The sequence below is a fragment of the Monodon monoceros genome, unplaced genomic scaffold, assembly GCF_005190385.1.
Source record: "Monodon monoceros isolate NGI ecotype Baffin Bay Population unplaced genomic scaffold, NGI_Narwhal_1 Super_Scaffold_13, whole genome shotgun sequence".
In the NCBI taxonomy this organism is placed as follows: domain Eukaryota; kingdom Metazoa; phylum Chordata; class Mammalia; order Artiodactyla; family Monodontidae; genus Monodon; species Monodon monoceros.
Window position 1 is genome coordinate 84,532,195 of NW_021703769.1, and position 24,585 is coordinate 84,556,779.

Below are 24,585 nucleotides of genomic sequence, written 5' to 3' on the forward strand. Positions count from 1 at the left end.
GAATGGGGCAGGGTTGGGGGGGGTGGGTCGGTCCTGAGCGGGTCCTTGGCTTTGGCTGTTCCAGGGCCAGCAGAAGCTCCTATTGTGAGAGGTGTGGGGAGGGGAGAGGACTCGCAGGTGGTCTGGATTTACCCACCTGCCCTGCGACTCAGGCCACAGAGCCACCAGCAGGGGCTGGGCCCTGGACCCTGAGGCGTCCTTGCAGGGAGCGTGCAGGAGTGTGGTTGCGTGCGTGTATGAGTGAGTGTGTCTGTGCTGGAGAGCTTTTAGAGTGCGGGCAAGTGTGCTGGCTTTACCACATGCCTGTTTCTGCACGTGGTGTACTTTTTTCTTAATAGGAAATGGCAGGAAGCTAACCAGAAGGTTCAGGAGCTCCAGGCCAGCCAAGAAGCACGGGGGGACCAAGAGCAGAGGATTAAGGTGAGTTGCTCCGTTCCAGTCCCTGGCCTGTGCCTGGGAGATGTCACAGCGCTGGGCCCGGCCCCCCTGTGACCCGTGGCTGTTTCAGAGCTGGGGGCGTACTCAGTGGCATCTAGTGGCAGTTAGCTGCCTGCGTCCACTGTAGCTGTTTACATGTCGGTTGTCTCCTTATGTGCCGGGCACTGTGCTGGATGCTGGGGTGCGTATTTCTGCTCCCAGGAAGCTCGTATGCTTTTGGATGAAGATCAGAATCAAACACATAGAGTAAAAAGTAAACGTATGATAACTTCAGGTACCACGGGATGCTGTGCAGGACTGGAGAGGGTGAACAACAGCCTGCCCGATGTCGCACAGCTAGTGCATGACTCAGCTGGGTCTCAGAGCCAGGTCGGCGTGACTCTAGTTCAGGCCGTGCTGCCTCTCTGTGGGAGGACACGGCCGGGGAGCCGTGATGGCTGCCCGCTGCCCTTAGAGCCACGTCCGTGCACCGGGCCCCGCTCCCGTGCTCTGGCTCTGTGTACCCCCAGCTCCATCTTGTCAGCTTCCAGACCTCCCGGCTCGCTTTCGCCTCTGGTCTTCACGTGCTGTCCTCTGCGGCTCGTCCATCTCTCCTCCCCGGCCCTCACTGCTTCACACGACCCGTTACGTCTCCCCTGCCCCGTCCGCCCATCTGAGTCCTTGGCCTGCTTCTCAGTATTGACTTGCCTGCACGGCCTGATGTCTGTCTTTTGTACGCTCTTCCCTGCAGAGACCTCATCTGTCCTCTGTGTCATGGTGTCCCCGCTGCTTGACCCAGTACCTGGCCCAGAGCTGGGCCCCTTAGTGTTTGTTGTTTTGTGACTCGTCACTGAGTCTCCCCGGTGTCTCCATGTGTTCCCGGGGACTACATGTCATAATGGACAGGCTGTCCTCACCGTACAAGGACTCAGTCAGGACCCTGTGCCACGGGAGTGGCAAGCAGAGCCAGCGTTTGAGGGTGGGTGTCAATTCACGGAGCATTCGCCGCGCGTCCTTGTGCCGGACGTGTGACGGGCTCCTGCCCTGCAGGCGGCACGGCACGTGGCGCGTGGGGCTACCCTGGGAGTGTCCCCTGAGGACACCGCGCAGAGGCACAGCCGGCGCAGGCTGCCCAGAGGCGGGGGCCAGGGCCGTGGAAGTTGCCATGGATCTGGGACAGTTAGGCGCCCATGACTGTCTCCCCTCTGTCTCCGGCCTCGATCAGGATTTGGAGCAGAAGCTGACCCTGCAGGAGCAGGATGCTGCAATCGTGAAGAATATGAGGTCTGAGCTGGCGCGGCTGCCCACGGTGGAGAGGGAGCTGCGGCAGCTGCGGGAGGAGAACGCCTGCCTGCGGTGAGGGGCCCGGGGGGAGGGGGTTGGTGGCGGTGTGTGCGCGCGTGTGCAAAATGTTTGCAGCCTCCTTGGGTGCAGCCCCTGCTCCAGGGGCTCCTGCACTGTCCCCGGCGGTGCGGCTGTTTGAGTGACTATGCTTCTGGCCCTGCCAGGGAGATGCGGGACACCAATGGGCTGCTCCGGGAGGAGCTGGAGGGGCTGCAGCGGAGGCTGGGGCGGCAGGAGAAGATGCAGGAAACCCTGGTCGACCTGGAGCTGGAGAAGGAGGTGAGCTGGTCCCCGTGGGTGTCCTGTGGCTGGCTAGGGGAGACCCTGGGTGTTTTAGTTCTACGTTCCAGCTGTTCAGCTAAAATGTGGCAGCCGCTGGGCTAGTATGGTGGGCAGAATAGTGACCCCTAAAGACAGCCCCATCCTGCTCCCCAGAACTGTGGGCAAAGGGGATCGAAGGGTGCTGACCCCTAGCTGTGGTAGGGAGGCTCCCTTGGGGCTCCTGCTGGCCCCCAGCTGGGCCGGTGTGCTCACAGGTCCTGACCGGGGCCGGAGGGGGTTGGAGGTCAGAGCCACGTGAGGTGAGGAGGACTTGCCTGCTGCTCTTGGTGGTGATGAATGGAGGAAGGCGCTGTGAGCCAGGGAACGTTGGCACCTCTAGAGGCTGGAACGGACGAGGAAACAGGTTCTTCCCCAGGGCATCCAGGAGGAGTGTGGCCCTGCGACCCCTTGATCTGGCACGATGAGGCCCTTGCTGGGCTTCTGACCTACGGAGCTGTAAGACAGTAAATGTGTATTGTTCTCAGCCCCTGAGTTCGTAGTAGTTTGTTTCAGTAGCACTGATGCTGAGTCGGAGAGAGGAGATGGCTTGTGGTACCTGGAACAGACGTTGTTCCTGCCCGTGGATGTGAACAGACACCTGTGCTGAGTTTCCTTTCCCTGGGGCTGCTGCTGGGACGCATCGGGGCATTTTGTGGGCTGTTGTAGAGATGGCCATGGACGTCGGTGCCGAACGCATCCTTGTTCGCGTGCTGAGCGGACCAGCACGAAGGCCTCCCGGCTCCAGGCCCGGGGTCCTCCTGTCCTTCCACACTGCTTCCCCTTCTGTGGTCACCTTCAGTCACCTTCCTTTCTGGTTTGCCCAGCGTAAACCGTGTCACCACTTCCCGTAGCTTGCAGTCTGGTCAGAGTGCTCGTCAGCTGCGCCCCCCGATGGGTTCACTGCCAGCTGAGGCATCGTGGGTCTGGAGCACAAATCCCTCTCAGGCGTCGGCTTATGTGGGCACTTAGCCTGAAAAGACAGTCCCGGAGTCCAGCAGTTTTTCTCTGGATATAGTTTGTTTTGAAATTGGTTAAGATTCTGCATGTAGAATCACACTGCCTGGTTTCCAGCCCTGCTGTTGCGTGCCCGCTGGCTGTGTGACCCTGGCAAATTACTTAACCTCTCTGTCCACCTGTGTAACGAGGAACGCGTGTCTTCCTACAGGGTTGTGAGGATTAAATGAGGTAGTGTAACGTGCTTAAACAGTGGTAAACGCTGACTCAGCGTCAACTGTAGTGATAGATTTATTAACCAGTCTTGTGCCCGGCACACGATAGGGGTCAGGAAGTACTTGAGTGGCTGAATGAGCGCACTGAACAGCGCTGGGCTTGGCCCCAGGAAGGAGTGGGAGGCCAGACAAAGGCACGCGGTCTAGGAAGGTAGCAAGACTCCGATGTGGGATGTGGGTCAGTGGAGCGGCTGTGAGAATACAAGGGCGGGAGGCCCGGCATGCGGGCCGGGTGGGGGCACCGCTGCTGCCCCCTGTTCTTCCCAGCGGCCACGGGGGCCCAGCCTGGCACGCGCGCGCGCGTGCGTGTGTGTTGGGGGGTGGGGTTTGGCTCTCTGCCCAAGTCTGTCTGCCCTGGGGCTTGGCATCCTGAGGAGCACCCGGAGGATGGGCGACAAGGCCGTGGGCAGCGTCTGCCCCCCTCGTGGTTATCGCAGGACCGTCCAGGAGGCTGTCTGCCCCCGACCCCTTTCCCCAGCCCGCAGTCTGTCTGGCCTGCTGGGAATCTTGAAGTTACGGAGCCAGGAATGAATGAGATGTTAAGCACGCAGCGTAGCTTCCGCGGTTGGGAAGCAGCCTGTCTGCTTTGGAGCGGATGGGTGCCTTTCTGCGTTTTAGCTCAGCGATCAGGGCGGGCCGTTCCGGAGGATCAGGGAGGTGATGTCGTCGGTTTTGTGTGGTACTGCCGTGCTGGGGGTCGAGGTGTGTGTGTGGAGGAGGTGGGAGGGCCCGGCGCTTGCACGGAGATGACGGGCACAGCGCTCTAAGGGCTCTACTTCCATGTCTTTTCAGAGGCTGCTGACGAAACTGCAGAGCTGGGAGAGGCTGGACCAGACCACGGGCTTGAGCATCAGGTAGGCGGACGGCGCCGGGTCCCCACCTTTGTTCCGCACGGATGGCACCTTTGGCAGAATGGGCCCTGCCAGCCTGGTTCCCTCCAGCAGAGGCCCTGCCTGCGGCTGCTTAGGTTTAAGGAGATGGAAGTAGGGACTCTCCCCGCCGAGGACGGGACATTCTCGACAGAGCGCTGGCAGGTGTGGGCCCTGCGTTGTGGGGTTTTCTTGAAGGGCTCTTTTTTGTTTATACTGAGGAAGTAGTTGCTTTTGAGGGAAGTCATTTCTTTTAGGTGGTTGTAACGAGTAGAGATAAACTGAGTCTTCAGGGGCAAAAAAGGAAAACAGGGTGATGGAGGATTGTTTCTCATCAGGCCCTTGCAGCAGCCTCAGCTTGTCTGTTGAGCTAATGCCAGCAGGTAGATGGCAGGCGGGGCTGCTGGATGGCCGAGCGGGCCTGGTTCTCAGACGGGCATCTTCCCACCGCTCCCTGCTCCCGATTCCATCTGTCCTGGTGCCTGTCCTTCTGGGGCCGCTGCCCCTTTCTCCAGTGTCGCTCCACCGCTGGCCCTTAGCCCCCAGGTCCCTTCCCTGCCCGGTCCCCCTGCAGACCGACTGCCCACTGCTCCCATCTGGGGGTGGGGGTGGGAGATTGGTCCTTCAGGATTAGTCCTGGCGCCTGGGGCCTGTGGCGTGTAGAGAGCCTCCTGTTTGTCTGCTTGTGCGACTTGAAGCCTGTGTCTTCTCGGGGGGTCTGTCCTGCTGCTCTCGGAAGCTGGGCCTAGATAGAGAGCCCTCCTCAAAGGGCTGTCCTGTAATCACAGCCTCTGACTGCTCCTTTGGGACCTGCACCAGCTCCATCACACCATGGACTCCAGCTGTTTGTCACTTGAAGATGCCCCTTCGTTTTCCTTCTGCCTCGCTATCGCTAAGTCTCAGAGGACAGAGTAGGCTGTTCCCTCCTGAACTCCACCTGCAGAACCCAGGGTCATGTAGGGCTGGCCCCAGCGAGGCCTAGATGTTTTGTGTTTCCTCCTTTTCTCTGGGCTGATGAACTCGTGGGGAAGCTTCCCTCCCACTCCCAGGGAGGCTCACGTCAGAAGAGAAAGCTCCATGACTTTTTTCCTGTGCGGGAGATCGGAGGCCCTCTCGCGCCAGGTGGCACCGGCTGCTGGAGCGTTTCTTAGTCAGGGCAGCAGGGCCGGCGCGCAGCCGGCTGCTGTCTCTGGCCAGAATGGCGCAAGGGTCAGTGTGCTGGACACGATGGAAGGTGCAGCTGCTCCTTGAGACCTTTTGGTCCCGCTTCCAAACCTGACCACCGCCGCCCACCTCCCAGCGGCTCTCCCGCTCTCCCACCCGTCAGGGCGCCCCTCTTCGAGTCGGCGCGCTGCTCCGGGCCAGTCCCTTGCCCTTGGGCAGGGCCGCAGGGCTTGCCTCGCTGTGTTGGTGGAGGTTAGACGCGCCTGTGTGCCGGGTGCTGTGCACGCTGCAGAGCAGTGAGGTGTGGCTGGCTGTCCTCGTCTCCTGGGGTTCCTGGTGGGAGCCCCTGTAAAGAGAAGCCTTCTTTTCATGTGCTTTGTGGCGGTTGTGCCTGGGCCGCTTCTGGGGGCCCCTCGGAAACCTTAGCTCTTCCGCCCTTTCCTGTCCCTACTAGCGCGTTTGGGGCGGGCCCTCACCTCCGGCAACTCCTGCCCTGCTTACGCGGGTACGTGTGTCGAGTGCCGGTTGGAGGGTCACAGGCTTGCGGTGTAAGTGTGGCCCATCAGCTGGATCACCTGGGGAGTTTGGTGCACGTGCAGACGCCTGGGCTGAGCCCAGGCCCATTGAGTCCTCCTCTCCAGCGCTGGACTTGAGTCTTGGTGTGACCACAAATAGCATGAGGGGTTTGGCTCTCTTTTGCCAGGTTTTGGGCAGTCATTAGCGGTTTCTGAGCAGGGAGGGTAATTTGGTGGAGCCCACGTCTCTTGAAATTGAGTATGGGGGTGGGAAATGGGCATAGGGTTCTCGGACACAGGGAGAGGCTGGGGGCCCGTTGCTGCAGTGTGGGGTCCCTGCAAAGGGGTGGGTGTGGGAAGGAGAGACGCGCACTGTTCCAAGGTGACGTTGTCTGGGGGTCCCTGCCTGGTGGGCGGAGGTGGGCTCCGCCAGGAGCTGAGGGACACTCTTTGTCACTCTCGCAGTGTTCAGTGCAGCGGTAGTGACTGGGGCCATCTCAGACCCTGTTAAACTGTGGCTGCACATGTGTCTGACCCCAGCTTAGCCCCTGTGTGTTGTGGGGTCTCTTTTACACCCGTTTCCACATCTGTAAATGGAAGAGTCTTCTGGAACGTTAGTTTCTCACCATGGGGTCACGAATCTCTGAAAATCTGATGAAAGTCATACTTTCTCCCCACAAAAACACAGGTTTGCGAGTGGGTGCGTGTGGACGTGAGATTTTGCGTGCTAGTCCAGGGACCCCTTCCCCAAAGTGTGATCAGCCAGCTCCAGCGGACAGCAGAAGTTGGAGTCCAGCAGTTGCCCTGGCATTAGAGGTTCAAGGGGCTGGGAGGGTGTTTTGGCCTGGCCTGGCAGGCGTGAGTCTGTTGTGTTTTTTTTAATATATATATATTTTAATTTATTTTTATCTATTTGTTTAGGCTATGTTGGGTCTTCGTTGCTGTGTGTGGGCTTTCTCTAGTTGCGCCGAGCGGGGGCTACTCTTCGTGGCGGTGCGCGGGCTTCACATTGCGGTGGCTTATTATGTTGTGGAGCACGGGCTCTAGGCGCACGGGCTCAGTAGTTGTGGCTCGTGGGCTCCATGGCGTGTGGGATCTTCCCGGACCAGGGCTTGAACCTGTGTCCCCTGCATTGGCAGGCGGGTTCTTAACCACTGCGCCACCAGGGAAGCCTTGTTGGGTGTTTCGGTCAGGGTGTTGCCATAATTTTGCTCATTTGGGGCCTGTCATGACCCCAGGCTCTGGCCGCCGTCCAGTGTCTCTGTGGTTTCTGAGAGCTGCCGCCACTAGGTGGCACCGCCCCCCCCCTTGGTGATCGTGGCTCCCTGCTACCTTGGGACCTGTAGAGGGCTCTGTGGTCTTGCAGAGGTTAGGAACAGAGAAGGGTCCACATGGCACCACAGTGGTCACCCTCTTCCTAGTTTGGGATTTCTTAAATCGTGAGGACCTAGGGATAACAGGGCGGTGGGGGGTGACTTGGCTGGTGGGTCAGCCAGTGCAAACCTATAGGGAAGCCTGCTGGGCCGAGTGTCCTTATCTGCCAGACGAGCTTGTCCACCCTTGACGTCATCTGATCCCCTGTCTGCAGCACATGGGTCATGTGAGTCAGGGGCAGGTTGACATCAGGACTTTGAGGGTGCGAGGGAATGCCCTGCATGGGTGAGGTGGGGCCTGTGCACTTGCAGGTGCTGGTGTGGGGAGGAGGGTGGCTGCGTCTGGTGTCCGGACGTTCTTGTCCCAGGGTCTTGAGGGTTGGCCTGAGGGAGTGGGCAGTGGTGCGGAGGGCTGTGACTCGCTGAGCCTCATTCCTCGGTAGCGTGGTGTGTCGGGATGATTTGAAGGTACTGGAGAGGGACACCCTGTGATGTGTCTGTGAAATACCTGGGAATAAATTTAACAAAATATGTGTATGGGACCCATACACTGGAAACAGTAAGATGTTGTTGAGAGAAATTAAGGCTAATCTGGTAACAGTGTAAGTAACTGGAGAGAGATACCGTGTTCATGGATTGGAGTACTCAGTATTGTTAAGACAATTCATAGATTCAACACAATCCCAATCAGAGTCCCAGGAGGATTTTTGGGGAGAAATTGACAAGCTGATTCTAAAATCTCTATAGAAATGGAAGGGACCTACCACAGCTGTCAGAGTTTGGAAGAAGAATGACTTAGAGGGCTTCCAGCAGCTGGTTGCAGGCACACTGTGAACAGTATTAATCAAGACAGGGTGGTCATGGTGTAAGGATAGGCATGTAAATCAATAGGGCAGAATAGAAAGTTCAGGAATAATCTAAGAATGTAGAGTCAATTGATTTTTGTCAAAGGTGACAAGATAATTCAATGGGAGAGAGTCTTTCAACAAATGGTGCTGAAACAGCAGGGAATCTGTACAAATAGAAACCTCATACTGTCCACAAAATCAGTTCATTGGGGCATGGACTTAAATGTAAAAACAAACTTCTGGAAGCTTTGCTTGGGTTTGGCAAAGAGTTCTTAGGACACAAAAAGCATGAACCAGAGATGAAAAAAATTGGTAAGTTAGACTTCAAAATTAGAAACTTTTGCTTTCAAAAGACACAGTTAAGAAAAAAATAAGGCAAAACATAGACTAGGAGAAAATATTTGCAACATGTGTGTCTGACTGAGGACTTTTATCCACAGTACAGAAAATATTCCTCCAAATTGATAAGATGACCAAATTTAAAAAATGGGTGAAAGACTTTGAACAGATAACTTTGAGAAGATATGAGTGATGAAAAAGGACATGAAAAATGCTCGGTGTCATTAGTCACAAGAGGAGTATAGGGGGGCTTCCCTGGTGGCACAGTGGCTGAGTGTCCGCCTGCCGATGCAGGGGACGTGGGTTCGTGCCCCGTCCGGGAGGATCCCATGTGCCGCGGAGCGGCTGGGCCTGTGAGCCATGGCTGCTGAGCCTGCGCGTCCAGAGCCTGTTGCTCTGCAACGGGAGAGGCCACGACAGTGAGAGGCCCGCGTACCGCAAAAAAAAAAAAAAAAAAAAAGAGGCCTTGGTCAGGGATCCTGCATGCAGCAGCTAAAGATCCCGCATGCTGCAACTAAGATCTGGCGCAGCCAAATAATTAAAAACAAAACGAGGAGTACAAAGTAAGGTCACAGTGAAATACTGCTCTCGACGTGGTGAAGATGTGGAGCAGCTGGAGGTCTCATGCGCTGGTGGTACCGTGGGACACAGCACAGCTGCTTGGGCAACCGCGGGGCAGCTTTCTGTATGTGGGCGATACCACCCGGCAGTTCCACTCCTGGTTACTGACCCAAGAGAAATGAAGACGTGTGGCCTCACAGAGACTCGTGTGTGAGTGTTAACAGCAGCTTTATTCATAGTCGCCCAAACCAGGAACCAAGTCAGGTGTCCATCACGTGGACGGAACACCACTGAGCAAGAAACAGGGGGAGACAGGTGCTGTGTGCAGAAACGTGAATCTCTCAGCAAAAGAAGGCAACCCATTCAGTTCACACTGCATGATGCCATTTACTTGAAATTTTAAAAACGGCAAAACTGACCTGTGACAGGAGGGTGAGTGGCTCCTTAAGTCTTGGATTGGGATATGATTGGGGACCTGGGGGGCCCTCACCTGTGACTGTCACAGCAGCAGCTACACAGTTGTATGTATGTCACGCTTCAGTCAAGCTGGTCCGAGGATGGTGAGTAATCGGCGCTCCTGACAGCTGTGAGGGGAAGGAAAAGGCCTAGGAGGTGGCCTGGACTGAAGTCAGGAGTGGATGGGGATGCTTTTTAAAGCCTTTATTTTGGGAAGGAACCCATTTCTTGAGCTTATCAAAGGCCCATGGGCAGCTGGGATCAGCCCAGGCTTTTTCAGTGTTCCTGGATCTTGGGGACTTGGGGCAAGTGCTGTGGGAGTGTCACCAGGGGAGGCCAGGTGTGGGCTGCAGAAGGGCAGGTGGTTTCATGGTAAACCCAAGCTCTGCAGAGGAGGAAGGTGAAAAGTGAAAGTGGTCTTCAGTCCTCCCCATCTCACCTCCTCCGGGCTTGCCCTGTGTCACTGCTGTCTGGCGCCATCACGCGGTGCTCTAGTTATGCCCGGGGGTGCCATTCTCAGAGCAGGATTGAGGGTTGCCGCCAGGGGTGGGCAGCAGGGTGTTATCGCTCTTACCCCCAGTCCGTCTTTCTAGGCAATGCCTGATAAATTCCTGGGCATCTTTCTAGAAATGTGTGTGCATACAAGCTCTTTTTTTGTGTGTGTGTGCGTGCGGTACGCGGGCCTCTCACTGTTGTGGCCTCTCCCGTTGCGGAGCACAGCCTCCGGACGCACAGGCTCAGCGGCCATGGCTCACGGGCCCAGCCGCTCCACGGCATGTGGGATCTTTCCGGACCGGGGCACGAACCCGTGTCCCCTGCATCGGCAGGCGGACTCTCAACCACTGTGCCACCAGGGAAGAAGCCCCAAGCTCTTTTTTTCTTCCAGTTTAATTGTGATGTAATCAACCAATAACACTGTATAAGTTTAAGGTCTGCAGCGTAATGATTGGACTTACACGTTATCATGAAATGATTACCACGGTAAGTTTAGTGAACATCTATTGTCTCATATAGATACAAAATTTAAAAAATTAAAAAGAATTTTTTCCTTGTCGTACTAGCTCTTTATGTACCCACCCCCTAAGAAGTGCTCATTCTATACTAGTACCCTGTTGATGGATATTTCCAGGTTTTGTTTTTTTTTTTTCCCCCACCAATAAGCAGCATTGTTTTGGTTGGATAAATTCTTAGAAGTTGAATTTTTTTTACCTAAAAGATATATGTGTTTGACCGAATTGCCCTCCAAAAACGTGTAATTGACCTTTGTGTCCCAGTGTGAGAGCGTCGTCAGTCGCTCCAGGCAGCACGCTTTCAGAGGTTCTAGCAGAGGTTGCAAGTCAGGTCACAGTGGAGTGAGGGGGCAGGAAATGTGCAGTGGCTGGGCTTTGAGAAAGAGTTCTTAGCAACCCCTCTTGGCGGGATCCTTATTCAGTAGGCTTGGGATGCCTGTTGAGTCCCTCTGTCGCCAGGCCTCTAATTTCATAGAGGAAACAGTTTGCTCGTGGCAAGGGTGCCACTGTGGCTTGGCTCCTTCCCCATCCCTTTGTGCCTGCAGCTGGCCCGGTTTCAGCCAGGCTGGGAGGGCGCAGTACCTGCCAGTGTGAGTGTGCAGGTGTGACGGAGCCTGCGGGGTTGCAGAGGACGCTGGTACCGGGGAGACGGAAAGGCAGGCGGGTTTGGCTGGCTCTGAGGCCTGGCAGCTGCGCCCCCCCCCACAAACTGCTGACCCATCATCTGGAGTGAAAGCTGGGAACTGGCAAGTGCTGATGCTGGACGTTTCCCCAAAGCATTTGTAGGCTGGCCAGATGACGAGTCCTGGGGACTAGTGTCCCCTGATTTCTGAGGCCAATTAGGAGGCCAGCGAGGGGGAGTGCCTAACTTCCTCCTGAGAACGGGTCGTATTGAGCACCCTGGACACACTTGTTACCCTGGTGACTGTGTTGGCAATTTCTCATTACCTAGGTGTTGGGTTGATCAATACAGGCCGCGCTGTGGCTGCTTGGGAAGGTAGCTGGGCTGTCGCGCGTCTGGGTCGTTTTCATTGGTCTTGGTGTGTTTTCTTTGCAGGCACGAGAGGAGGGGGAAGGAGAAGGCTTTGGCCTTCCGGGGGCTCGTGAGCGGGGCCCCTTCTGGTCCCTCCTGCTGATGCCTTGGTCTCAGCTGTGATCATTTTTATTGTTGGTTCATTCACCACCTCATGCATTCCCCACGGGCTGTTCTCAGGGAGCCTGGAGTCTGCAGGGGCCCTTGAAACATATTTGATTTCTTCCTCAGGCCTGTGCCTCTGTGAGGTGTCAGCTCCCAGCCAGGCTCCCTGAGAACAGCCCCAGAGCCATGAGCTTCCTCCCCCACAGGGCGCAGGCAGAGGCCGGGGACTTCTGAACCCATCTCAGCCCTTTCCATCCCCGTGGAGGCCTACAACAGTTGTTCCCGTGCGTTTACTCATTGTGGGCGGCTGAGTCCCCAGCTTCTTTTTGCCTTGGAGGTTGTGTTTTCTGCACTGGTCAGCCTCAGGCTTCAGTCTCGTGAACTAGGAGCGGGGCCTGTCTTTAGAGCCTCTGTGCCTAAGTCCAGTGGGCGTTTCATAAACGTTTGGTGAGTGAGTGATGGCATCGTGACGGCTTTGTTTGGTGCGTTTGTGGTTTGATGTGACTTGGGTAGGGCATCCTTTGGCTCGCTTGGCTGCTGTGACAGAGCCCCAGCGTTATTCACAGCGTGTCCCAGTGGGAACCAGAAAACAAGTGTAGCAGAGAGCTTCCTGACAACGGTCATTCTTTCAGCTACAGTCCAGTTCGGGGCTCGGGGGAGCAGCCCCTGCCTGTCTCCCGCTTCCTGGTGAGGTTTCAGAGTCGGCAGCAGTGTGGACCAGTCTCTGCCTGCTGGATTTATGCAGCAAGGTGTGGACGGACCAGCGTCCCTGACAGGCTTGCTTGGCCCCAGTGGGAGAAGAAACTGCTTTGTTCTGGTTGGGCTTGGGCAGGTTGGGAAGCTCTAACGGAGACCCAGTGGGCACAGCCCCGTCCGCCTGACTCTGCGTGCTCAGAGCAGGCCACGGGCTGCGGGCTTTGCAGCATTGTAGGGAACGTAAGAGAGAAATGCTTTCCAGAAGAAACTCTTCCTGACTCTTCCAGGGCTGCATCCCCTGCACGTGCTCTCCCCAGGCCGCGCAGCAGCCGGGCGCTCAGCGAAGCGGATCCCGGACTCAGGCGGGTCTGTACTTCTGTGCTTCTCACTTGGCTCTTTTGGGGGGCTTTTCTCCCAGTTTTGTAGATACGGCTCTTCTACTTCTGTGCCTCTTTTTAAATTCATGTAAAAAGAAAACCTAAAGCCAGATAATAAAAGGATTTAGACAAATTAGGCTCTGCTGGATTCCCAGGGGCTTATTTGGGAGAACGAGAAGGTAGCTCCGGGGTCCCAGTTGGTTTAGACTTGGCAGGTGCTTGCTGAGGTCCAGTTATGCACCAGGCCCCTCCCTTGTGGAGGCTCAGGTCCCCAGTCCCCAGGCAGAGTGGGGGGTGTCCTGAGAGGACAGGAAGGGACGAAGGGGCTGGGTGGCTGCACGGCTTCCTCTGGAGCAGTCCCCCGAGGGCCTGCCCTGCTATTTCCAGCAGTCACCATGGCCTTTGGAGGGCCAGCATCTTGGGTGGCTTCAGGGAACAGTTGAGGGGTATTTCATTGGGCATTTATGCCTGGGCTTCCCCACCTGACACCCTTGAATGTCAGCTTTGAGGCTGCGAGGAGAGGCCTCTGAACAGTGTCATCCAGGACACCTGGGGGTTAGCTGCACACGGTCGCAAGCTCTGTCATCCTTTCCCACAGCCACTGTCACTTTGTCGGAAGCTAGAGCTGCTCCTCGTCCCATCGAGCTCCGCCTCGGGTCTCTTGAGGGCAGAGCAGGTGCCCCGAGTCCAGGGTCAGCCTGTGCCCATACCCCACTCCTCCCAAGGCCCGGCGCCCCCTTCCCACGGGTGGCTGACCACCCGGGGACATGGTTCAGATTCTCCAAGACCAGCTGGAGGCCAGGGATGGGCTCAGGGGGTGGGCTGGCCGTTGTTAGTGGTGAGGGGCTCCAGCTGGGGGCTCTCGTGCCCGTGAAGCAGGGCCCTTTTTGCTGAGCTGCACCGGAGAACAGGAGAGGAGCTCAGCACAGGCTGTCGGGGCGGCGGCCTGGCGTTACTCCAGCTTCTCTTCCTCATGCTCTGCTCTTGTCCTGGCGCAGAGGCCAGGCCGCCCTGCCGTCAGAAGTTGTGTTTTCATTGGAGCGTCTCAGGAGCTGAGTGCCGAGGCTGCTGTGCTGCACACACCGCAGCTCCGACGCGCTGCCCGGGCTCCTGTCAGGCCCCACCCAGTGGTTGTGGGATGGCAAGCGCTCCCAGGCCTACTGTGTGCCTGACCCACTGTGTGCCGGCCTCGGCACCGCACAGGCTCTGGCTGTTGCCTTGGATGAGCTCTGTCTTCTGGGAAGTGTCCCTTGGCAGGTGGGAGTGGGGTCCTGAGGATGAGAGGAGGGAGGTGAAGCGGGAGGAAAGTGTCCCGGGTGCAGGGCGAGGTGGCACCAGCGAGGGTGGTGCTGGCGAGCCGGTGGTGGTGGAGGTGGGGGCGGCCACACACTGGGGTTGGTGTCGCCGTGTCACAGTCTGCGTGTGGCGGAGGCGGGACCACGGGGCGCTGCCCTGGATGTCTCGTTCTTCCTTCCCTGGCTGGTCTTGGGTGCACCCAGGATGGTGGGCGGTGGCTGGCACGAGTGGGTAGCTCTCCTTCGAGACCCTCAGCCTCAGGCAGGGCTCCGGTCAGTGGCTCCTTCTGCCGTTGTGTCTTCGTGAGAGTTTGGTGCTATGGAGGATTTGTCACCAGTGGCCTTGAAGAGCTCTCTGTCCCCTTCAGTGTGTCGTCCTGTGCCCTCAGCTGGGGGACCTGGACCTCTGGTTTTCAGTACTTTGTATTCCTGAGTGTGTCCACATGTGCTGTGTTGGCCCCTCTCATGGCCCGGGCCGGTCCTCGTGCTAACCGCCCCTCCTCAGCTTTCTGTCACAGGGAAGTGGGGCTGTGGCTGGGGACGGGAGAGCAGGGGGCAGCCCTCTAGGATTGCCCCTGGGCCTGTGTCTAGAGAGGGGACACAGAAGCTTACTCTTCAAGGCACCATGACTGAGGCGTCCAAGAAGAAACGCACGCGTCCTTCCTTCGCTCTTCGGCTACTGAGACAGTCACAAGCGAAACACCCTGGGCCGGAAGGGTGGGCAGCCCACAACGCTTGGGGGATCGTGAGGGGAGACCTGGCGCTCCTCCTCGGCTCGTGGGGCCGTCGCGACCTGTCTGTCTGCAGACTGTGGCACGGTTTCCTCCGGGCGGGTTGCTGGGCCCTTGCTCCCCCAGTTGCGCTACGCCCACGACTGTGCCCAGCCTCGTGCATCTAGGGCCCGGCAGGCAGGCGGCCGCTGAGAGCACGTGGCAGGGGTGTTTGTCTTGGGGACTGTCGCCGGTGTGTGGCAAGGAGATGTGGCCCCCAGTCCGCGACCGGCATGCCGGGCCCCCAGTGAGCATTTCCTCTGTTGAAGACCATGTGCCCCAGACCTCCGCCGCTTTGGTGGCCCAGATGGAAGGTGTTTTATGTGTTGTGTTCTCGGGGATACCGGGGTGTCTGGGATGCGGGGTGGCCAGCTCTCCGTGGTCTAGGCCTTGGGCCTTGAGAGCCTTAGGCAGCGGGGTGGCCCGGGTGGGGGGCGGTCTTGGCCGTCAGACGGTGGAGAGCTCAGCTGGCTGGCAGGAGCGGGGGGGGGGGGGGCTCTGAGGAGAGAGCGGGACGCCCGCTGCGGGCCTCCTGCTGCTGCTTTGGCACAAACCACGGCGCACCCTGGGGCTGGGAAAGTGGGGCTCGGGGGAGAAAGGGGCGCAGATGTTCCTGGCAGACTTCCTTCCTGTTCTTTTTCCGCCCTGACTCAGGAAGCAGAGATGTTGGAGAGACTTGGTAAGTATCATTCCCCTCCTCACTTTCCTTTGTGGAGAGAACCACATGGAGCATTTCATTCCTCTGTGGTGGTTTTACTCTAACTCGAAAGAGAACTCAGGTTGGTTTAATAAAAGCACAGAGGTGTTCCTGTGTGCACACGGGCCGCGTGCAAACACGTGTGTGTGGAGGGTGGGTGCAGATGGGAGGTGAGGGTGGGAAGCGCCCCAGGTGAAGCCCTGGCTGCCTGCCTTGGTCCTGTCACCCTGTCCCAGGTGGCTGCTTAGTTGGCCTGGAGCCTCCTGGCAGTGCCTGGAAGGTTCTTCACGATCCGGCATCCATGCGGTAGGAGCCACCCCATGACTTGGTGTGTTGCTGTTATTGGCACTGAGACTGGAGGGAACGCCCTCACGTGTGTCCCCCGCTGTGGTGACTCCTGGCCTCATGACAGCTGTGACAGCATGGGGTGTCTGGGCCTCTGCTCGTCCTGAACGCAGTGCAGGCTGGGGCGCTGTGGGGAAGGACATCCGGGCAAGAGGGGCTCTCAGGGTCCAGGGCGATGGACTGACCTAATCAGTGGCAGAACTCGCTTTCAGACCGTCCTCCATCAGCAGGGCTTCATCTGAGATGCACACACATCGGGGAACTCAATGGAAGAGAGAAGGCTGCTGAAATTTTAAAAATTGTTTTAGAACAGGCAAAACTAATCTTAAGGCCAGAAAGAGCCCCACAAAAGACCACAACAACCCAGCCTGGCAGTTGCCTGAAGTTAGTTGAGGGGTTGGTTGGGAAGGGACTGGCGGGACCTCCTGGGGTAGGTGGGGACCCGGGTTACACGTGTGCCCACTTGTCAGCATCCTGTCGGTGAGTTCAGGTAAAGTTGTGAGGCAAAACGTCCATCACAAAACAGGTTAGAAAACATGAGATTGGGCTGGAGGGTGGAGTGTTGGATGAAAGCACATGGCAGAACCTCGGTGACTGGCCCCTGGGAGGCACAGGAGGGTCATTACACTGCAGTGTGGCCTCTGTGCCAGTTTGGAGCTTTCTCCCATAGAAGTTGTTAGAAGTTGCCACCAACTTCTTCCTTTCCCGCTCCCCTGACTTCCCAGCCCCTAAGTGTGCCGGGGATCCAGTGCGGCTGCTTGTCAGCCCTCCCCAGGGCTCTGGCAGAGGCTGGTCCGGCCCTGCGTCTCCAGGCCCACCTGGAGGGTGCCCCGCACGGCCCATCCTGCCGGTGGCCAGCTGCCCTCTGGGAGCTGGCCACGCACCCAAAGCTGCCGGGGGATCGGGCCACGGCCCCTGGAGTCCAGCCCGTGGTGAGGTGCAGTGGGGGTGCTTTCAGGCTGCTCTTGGGCTGAAAAGCCAGCTGTCTGGATTTCCCTGGGAATGTCAGAGGAAGCCCAGCTCCTGGGACCGGCTGGGAGTTGCCGCCCGAGAGGGTGTCTCTGCCTTTAGCTTGTTCAGAGATGGCCGCTGCTACTGGGACTCCCAGCTCCTGGGGCCGATGGTAGGGGACAGGGCCTTGGCTCGGGGGCTTTTCCCTGCGCTTTCTGGCCTCTGTCTCGGGAGCCCAGCGCTTGAGCAAGGTGATCTCTGAAGACTATGTTGGGCTCCCTCCCTGGGTTGCCCAGGTTCAGACGGAGTGAAGGGGAAAGGGTTGTTTTTTTTTAAATAAATAAATTTATGGCTGCGTTGGGTCTTCGTTGCTGCGCGCGGGCTTTCTCTAGTTGCAGCGAGCGGGGGCTAATCTTCCTTGAGGTGCGCAGGCTTCTCATTGCGGTGGCTTCTCTTGCTGCGGAGCACGGGCTCTAGGCGCGTGGGCTTCAGTAGTTGTGGCACGCGGGCTCAGTAGTTGTGGCTCACGGGCTCTAGAGTGCAGGCTCAGTAGTTGTGACTCATGGGCTTAGTTTTCCGCAGCATGTGGGATCTGCCCGGACCAGGGATCGAACCTGTGTCCCCTGCCTTGGCAGGCGGATTCTTAACCACTGCGCCACCAGGGAAGTCCCAGGGGAAAGGGTTTTATACCTTTCAGATAGTGTTGGCGTGTCAGACATTTGTGACAATTTTCAGAACTCACTGGGCAGAAGGCATCCGGTGCATCTCCTGCCCTTCCCTGGTGTGCTGACCAGGGCCCGGGCCCGCCTTCCCTCCCGTCTCCGGGCCAGTGGACTAGGCTCAGGCTCCCTGTTGCCCTCGCGAAGGGTGGGATGTAGGTGTCCAAGGGAAGGGGTGTGTCTTCGTTTTAATTGGCTCAAGAGCACTTGGCATGTTTTTAACGTCCCTAGCCTTGTGGTGTTGCAGAGTTTTAAGGTTAAACTCAAATGGGAGCGTCGGGGAGGCTTTTTCAGTTAAATGGATATTTTAAAAAGATGATAGATCGATAGGGCTTATAAATTGGGGATATTAAAATACCTTTTTTTATTAACTGAAGAGTTTTTGTAACAATATGTTAAAAAATAGCTTTTGGAAATAGCTGAGTACTTTCTTTTTTTTTAAATAAAGGGTCTTACATACTCTTAGCACTGCAGTAGCTGGACCAGCAATGGTATGGGTGGATCTCACTTCCTGGTTTATCCATTTCGGTGCTACCACTTGTCTGTGCATGCGAGTTTGTGACAACTTGGATGAAGGGGAATTCACTGAGAATTCCAAAGCAGTCTTGGACTGCGTCCCTGCTTTGGGTGAGGTTCTGTGTGTGGCTGAGCCAGTCATGCTTGCGCCCTGGAATTTTCTGTCTTGTTAGTGAAGTGAGCAGAGGTCCTGGCCGCCAGAAGCAGAGCTCACCTCTGGGAGGGTTGGGCTCTGGTGTGGCCAGACCCCATGCAAGGGGAGCCGAGGAGGCCGGGGCCTTGCATGGATTTGGCGAAGCAGGTGGTGAGAAGCCCATGTGAACTTGGGGGAGGAGAATTGGCCTTTCCCTCCGGAGCTCTCCGGTCTGGTTTTTGTAACAGGTGTCAGACTTGGCGGGGAGGTGCTATCAGGTTCATCCCACTTCAGACAGGCGAGTTTTCACTGTATTTGCACACCACTTTTACTTTATCCCTGGAGGTTGTGTCTTGAGCTTCCCCTGTTGCCACGTCTGTTCGTGGAGACTCGTACTACATGGTGAGGATGCCTCGGGATAGGGAAGCTGAGTGGGTGTCTTCTCTGGCCTTTGGGAAGCAGTGCTGGAGACAGACGCCTATCGTTTCGGATCTGGGGCCTCTGGAGGAGCTTCTCTGAACCGGCCACGCTATCACATGGCTCAGCCCTCAGGACATGCTCTCAGCACTGGCTCCGTCCCTGAAGGCAGCCAGTGTTAACAGGTTTGGTGCGTTTTTCCGCACATGCTTTGTGCGTGTGTTTGCTAACACATAACGCCGGTGCATTGCCCCTTCCTCCGCTTGTGGCGCCTTCAGTGCCCAGTTCCTCAGCACAGCTCCCAGGGCCCTCCACTCACGTGTGGGGAGTGCGCTTTAATAAGTCATTTCGTGCTTCATTGTATGGCTGTTGCAGAGTTAGGGGCCGGTGCAGGAGACTGCCCTCCCTTCTGTGTTTATGGGTCCCCAAGACCACCCTCAGGTTCCGTGATCACTGCGAGGGCGCACAGGGATCCCGGGAAGCTTTCCACTCACAGCTGTGGTTTATTACAGGGGAGGAAATAACTGTGCTGAACTGTGACAGAGCGAGTGCAGGTGGGGTGATTCCTCATCCTTAATTAATTACTTATTTATTTTTGGCCACGCCACACAGCTTGTGGGATCTTAGTTCCTTGGCCAGTGATTGAACCTGGGCCCATGGCAGTGAAAGTGCGGAGTCCTAACCACTGGACTGCCAGGGAATTCCCATCCCCATCCTTAATTTAGTACAATCAGCTCCACCTCTGAGCAAATAAACCCTGTTCCAACCAGCTTGGTCTAAGGAGTGGTTCATTGACGCCACTGCAACCAGCAAGGCCATTTCTCAGGAAGTCTGTTTTTCATTGGTCAGTAATTCCACCTGTGTTACTGGCAGCGTCTTGTCTTTTCTTTATTAATTTTTATTGGAGTATGGTCGCTTTACAGTGTCATGCAGCGTGCTTTCTTAATCTCTTGCCTGAGGAAGGGCCCAAGAGGCCTTTGCTGGAAGTTGGACTCCTGTGTGGTGTCAGTCTCTGTTAATTGTGATGGGACTCCTTGGCCACAGGGTGTCCCTGCCCTTGCTGTGTGTCCTTGGTGTCTGTCCCGTCACTTGCCTCGGGTACCCGTGGGCAGAATGCGTGCCGGACCTGGGGAGGCCTGGCCGAGCCTGGCCTTACAGGGTGGTGGGTGTGTGCTGGGCACAGCCAGCCGTGCGCGTGGTCCTTGCCCTCCCGGGAGATACCTGCTCTTGAGAGCATCGCACTCACAGTAGGCAGGGGCAGCCGGGCCAGGAGACAGGTGTCTGCTGCTTTGGGAACTTTCCGGTGGCCTGACCCAGGGCAGGGGTGCTGTGGGCTGTGGCAGGGCCGGCTTCTCAGAGGACAGCACCTGGGGCTGAGCTGAAGGGTGGCGGAGGGCTTCTGTCCAAGGCCTGTGGGGTGGGAGGGGAGAGTGAGTTCAGAGGACAGGACAGGGACCACCTGGGCAGCCTGAGAGACAGAGGACCGGCGAGTGTCCCGCTGGCCCAGGTGGGCCCCGAGGGCCGTGCTGAGGGGCTTGCCTTCGTTGACAGCCGTTGACGGGCTTTGCCGGCTGTGACACGGGTAGCTTTGCACCTTGAGAGGACCGTTCGGCTCCTGTTTGGCACAGGAGTAGCACGGGGACAGAGAGGAAGCTGGGAGGTGTCCTCGCACAGATGCGAGAAGACGTGACCTGTGCTAGGTGGGGGACAGGGGAGGGGGGGGACGCCCTGAGGGTGCAGGGAGCTGGGACAGTGGCGGGCTCAGCGTTCAGCTCTTAGGGCAGGAGAGCTTGTGGGCTGGGTGGGGTGTGTGCATTTGAAGCGTCATTGAAATGGCGTCATTGAAGGTCTGGAGGCGAGGTCTCCCCTGAGTCACGTTGGTGTGGTCACCGACAGGCCTGGCCTAGCTGGCCTGGGGGCCGACGTGGAACGGGACAGCAGACGGCTGGGACGGGGCCTCAGCCCGTCCCCGGTCAGAAAGCTCTGCGAGGCGTGCCTGAGCCTAAACTTCCGCCGCCGCCTCTGCAGGAGGAGGAGACGGTTGGCAGAGTGATTGCGTGTGGTGGCCGCAGCGTGTGTCATCCCTGTCCCCAGTGGGGGGACAGTGTGCTTGGAGCAAGGAGACCTTGGGACATGCACCAGGCCCCGTATGTCCCGGGAGATGGGATGTTGGCTTCCTTCGGCTCTCCCTGCGTTCAGTCTGGAGAGAAACCCTCTAGCCTGTTCTGCTGCGTACCCGTGTATTTCTGAAGGATAGAGTTTGCCAGAGGTCAGGGTGGGCCGTGCAGCCCTGCCCCGGCTGTGACAGTGACATTTGTTAAGACTTAGGCCTGGAAACTTGAGCGGGAAGGTGCTGAGCCCCTCGTGGATTTCTGTGCTCCTGGCAAAGCCCTGGAATCAGTGAGTTTCCTCTGGTGACTGTGGAAACCCTGCCCTCAGCTCTTAGCGTGCAGCTCTCGGGCTCTCTTCTAAAGGAGGAGGGTTTCTGAGGGGCAGTGCGTGTGTGTTCGGGTGTGTGTCTGTGGGCCTGGGACAGCCACCTGAGAGGGGGACGCCTGGTATCCCCCAGGCATGAGCTGGAGGGTGCGGCATGCGTCCCCTCTCTGCCTCATTCCTCTTCCTCCGTCAGTGAGCGGGCTCCCACACACGTGGGAGAGCCTCTGAGCCCACGCAGGCCCCGCGGGAAGCCTTTGGGACCCAGGCTGGGCCGCGGGGAGCTGTGGGCAGTTCTGGGGCCCCGAGTGAGCAGCAGTGCGAACTCCCCTTTTCTGCGAGGCTCCGGGGAAGGCGATCTGAATGAACGAAGCCGGAAAGCAGTGCCCACTGCTCCTCTGGCTCTGTCCTCAGCGGTCTGGGAGCGTGCTAAGCGGATGCTCCTCTGGCTCTGTCCTCAGCGGTCTGGGAGCGTGCTAAGCGGATGCTCCTCTGGCTCTGTCCTCAGTGGTCTGGGAGCGTGCTAAGTGGAGTGTCTGCCCGGCTTGGGCCGCGGCAGGGGAGGGGAGTGGAGGTTATTGTTCGCTGAAGGGGTTGGGGAGGGCTGAGCCTTCCTGCTGGGAAGAGGGGGGAGGGGAGGGGGACAAGCTGCGGTCTCCCCTGAGAGGCAGTGGGGTGAACTCAGGTCCGACAGCAAGGCCTGTCTGCTTTCCATTGCCTGCTGTTGCCTCTTAGCAGCCTTGCTCCTTGCTCCCTCCCTCCCTCCCTCCCTCCCTCCCTCCCTCCCTCCCTCCCTTCCCTCCCCCCTCCTTCCCTGTGGACATTTCCTGAGGGCTTGTGACGTGCCAGGCCCTGTGCTGGGCGCCAGGCCGCAGCTGTGGGCGTGGGGGTCACGAGGGGGCTCTGGTAGAGTCGATACGCAGGTGTCCAGTGTGGCTCCCGGAAGACGTGGTGCTTGACACGAGGCCTAGAGGTTCCAGGGCAGGGAAGTGGCTTGTGCACGCGCACACCAGCCAGAGACTGGTAGTGCTAGGAGAAGTCACCTGGTTCCAGATGGTTCTAGCCAGGGTGCCTGGGGGTTGGCAGGGGTCATATCCTGAAGACATTTGGGTCGCGCTGTGGAGTTTGGATTTAATCCTGCAGCTGACAGGTGGGGAAGGCGTTTCCGTTCCGTGGGCCTCTCTCCTCCTCTGCTGTCACCTAGAGGAGCTTCGGTCCTTGGCTGGACCCCGCCTGGCAGAAGTCTGGGCAGCTGTCTGGCGCTGGCAGCCTCCCAGGCCCTGTAGCACGGGAGGGCAGTGGTACTGCCTGCTGCGTGAGGGCGCCCCGTTGGGTTCGGTGGGACGGTCTGCCCACGAGCAGAGGGTTGTGTTAGTCAAGTCGTGGTGGACAGTTGAGGGGGTGGGTCTCCTGCCGGGAGCCCTTCGGACTTGTGAAGGTGTCTCATGGTCAAAGCCAGTTTCTTTCCATCTGTCCTTCTAGCTCCTCTTTGGGTTAATGCCTGTTGAGAGAACGGTGATTTTGGAGAGAGTCACTCGTGTGTTCATTCCTTGCACACTGAGTTGAGGCCCCGCTGTCTGCTAGACATCGCGGGTCCGAGCTACACACCCCAGCTTTGTGCTCACAGCACGCAGACAGACGGCTCTAAACAGTGAGACTAAGGGGAGCCTCTTTAGGTGCGATGAGTTGAAGATGGGGTCTGTGTGGAGGACACGTAGACAGCAGCATTTTGGGGGAGTGTCCAGCTTAGCTGGAGACAAACCTTGGTTGTAGCTTTGCTGGACTTGAATAATGTTGGTGGGCAGAAGGCCAGACGTTTCCTCTGGTCTGGAAGTTGGAGGCTGACAAGAGGCCCCAGAGCTTGTCTGTCTAAAGATAGTCCCCGCCCTGAAGAGGGCCTTCACGCTGACAGGGCGGCTTCATCCGAGGAGAGCTGCTGGGGGCTCACCAGCCCTGTGCACGCCGTGTCCCGTTCATCCTCCCTCCCAGCCCTGGCGATGAGGAGGGGCCAGCCTCCAAGGGGGGCTTGCTGGCCAGGGTCATCCCGTGAGTCTGCAGCACCCTGTTGGATTGCTTGGTTGGCCCTGCCCCTGTGCGTGGGCTCGCCCTCCATTACCTCCATCCATCTGGCCGGCCACGTGGCGCCTGCAGCTGGAGCCTGTGTCTTTGTGAGCCGGTCCGCCTGCTGCTGGCACTGACAGGCTTCTGTGGGGGGCTGCCCACCCATTTGGCCCAAGTGGCACATGGCACAGAGCCGGCAGGAGGGCCATCAGCTGGTGGCAGCGCTTCAGGCCTGACGGCTCCAGCCACACTTGGGCACGGAGGGCCTGCCAGCCTGCGGGGGGCGGGGAGGCTCTGCAAGGTGGAGGAGGACGGCGAGCGGTGGCGCGGTTAGCAGATTAGCAGTTAGTTTTGCATTACATGCAAACCCCTCTGCAGTTTCGTGGAGCCAGACAGCCTCCCACAGCAAGGCAAGGAGGCTTCCACCTCACTTCATTTCTCAGAGCACTGTTGCTTGTCTGCTTCTCAGCTGTTTCCGGGTCTGTGCGGAGGACATTTAGGCACAATTCTGTTTTCCCATTTGCCCTTCCTGGCTCTGCCTTTTCTGTGCTGCTAGAGTTGACTGCGGTTAGGCCTTGGGAGGGTTTTGCTTTTGTTAGGTTTGCGGTTATAGGAGGCAGGTATCACTCTTCTTTCAGGCTAGGGAAGTTGTAGCAGGTCGGTTTTAGAGCAGGCTCCTTGAGCAGAGCTCATTCTTTATTGCCTCTTACGCAGGCGCGCCTCGTTTTATTGCGCTTCGCCGTACTGTGCTTTGCAGATGTCGCATTTTTACAGATTGAAGGTTGGTGGCAACCCTGTGTCAAGCAAGGCTTTTGGTGCCAATTATCCAACAGCATTATTTTTTCATTAAGGTAGGTACATTGTTGTTTTAGACATAATGCTGTTGCATACTTAATAGGCTACAGTGAAGTGTAAACAACTTTTATATTCACTGGGAAACCCAAAAAATGCACGTGACTTGCTTTATTGCAGTGTTTGCTTTATTGCGGGTCGTCTGGAACTAAACCCACAATCTCTCCGAGGTCTGCCTGTACGAACGTTAGGTTTTTTCCACTAGGCTTCGTTGAGAAGAGAGTCACTGGTGGCTCCTACTGGTGTTTCTGTTAGTTGGGTCATTTTTATTGTTCACTAGAGCTCAGCTGCAGTGCTGGAGGTGTCCCAATAGGGGTCACTACCAAGTTACCAAAGCATGAGTCTTCGGATACAAAGATAACAGAAAATGTACTTCCTCTTGTCTTATCCACTTAGTATGCTCAAGTTTTCATAATTAAAACAGTTAGTACCTGTGATGGGATTGATTTACAGCAGAGGCTGGCCAGTTTGTTTTTTTTTTGGGAAAAGGGCCAGGTAATAAACATTTAGGGCTTTGTGGCCCATTAAGTCTCTGTTGTAAGCATTCAACTCTGTCTTTGCAACACAGAACAGGGTGACCAGCCCTCCCTTTTGGCTTGGGATGTGGGACTCTTCATGCTGAAACTAGGATGATCCAGGACAGAACAGAACCATAGGTTATCCAGTGGGAAAGCTGCCCCAGACGGTATGTAAATGAATGGGTGTGGCCATGTTCTAGTAAAACTTTATTTTTTAAAAC

At 57.4% G+C, this 24,585-nt stretch overlaps 1 protein-coding gene across 3 annotated transcripts in view; it reads left to right on the forward strand.

The window, feature by feature from the left end:
• MAD1L1 (mitotic arrest deficient 1 like 1) overlaps positions 1-24,585 on the forward strand; it is a 323,294-nt gene that overhangs the window by 14,366 nt on the left and 284,343 nt on the right. For all 3 annotated transcript variants that reach the window (XM_029219334.1, XM_029219333.1, XM_029219335.1), the window contains exons 6-9: positions 339-420; positions 1,643-1,773; positions 1,926-2,040; positions 4,104-4,165. In XM_029219334.1, the coding sequence (XP_029075167.1) occupies positions 339-420; positions 1,643-1,773; positions 1,926-2,040; positions 4,104-4,165 (390 nt within the window). The remainder of the gene's footprint in view (positions 1-338; positions 421-1,642; positions 1,774-1,925; positions 2,041-4,103; positions 4,166-24,585) is intronic.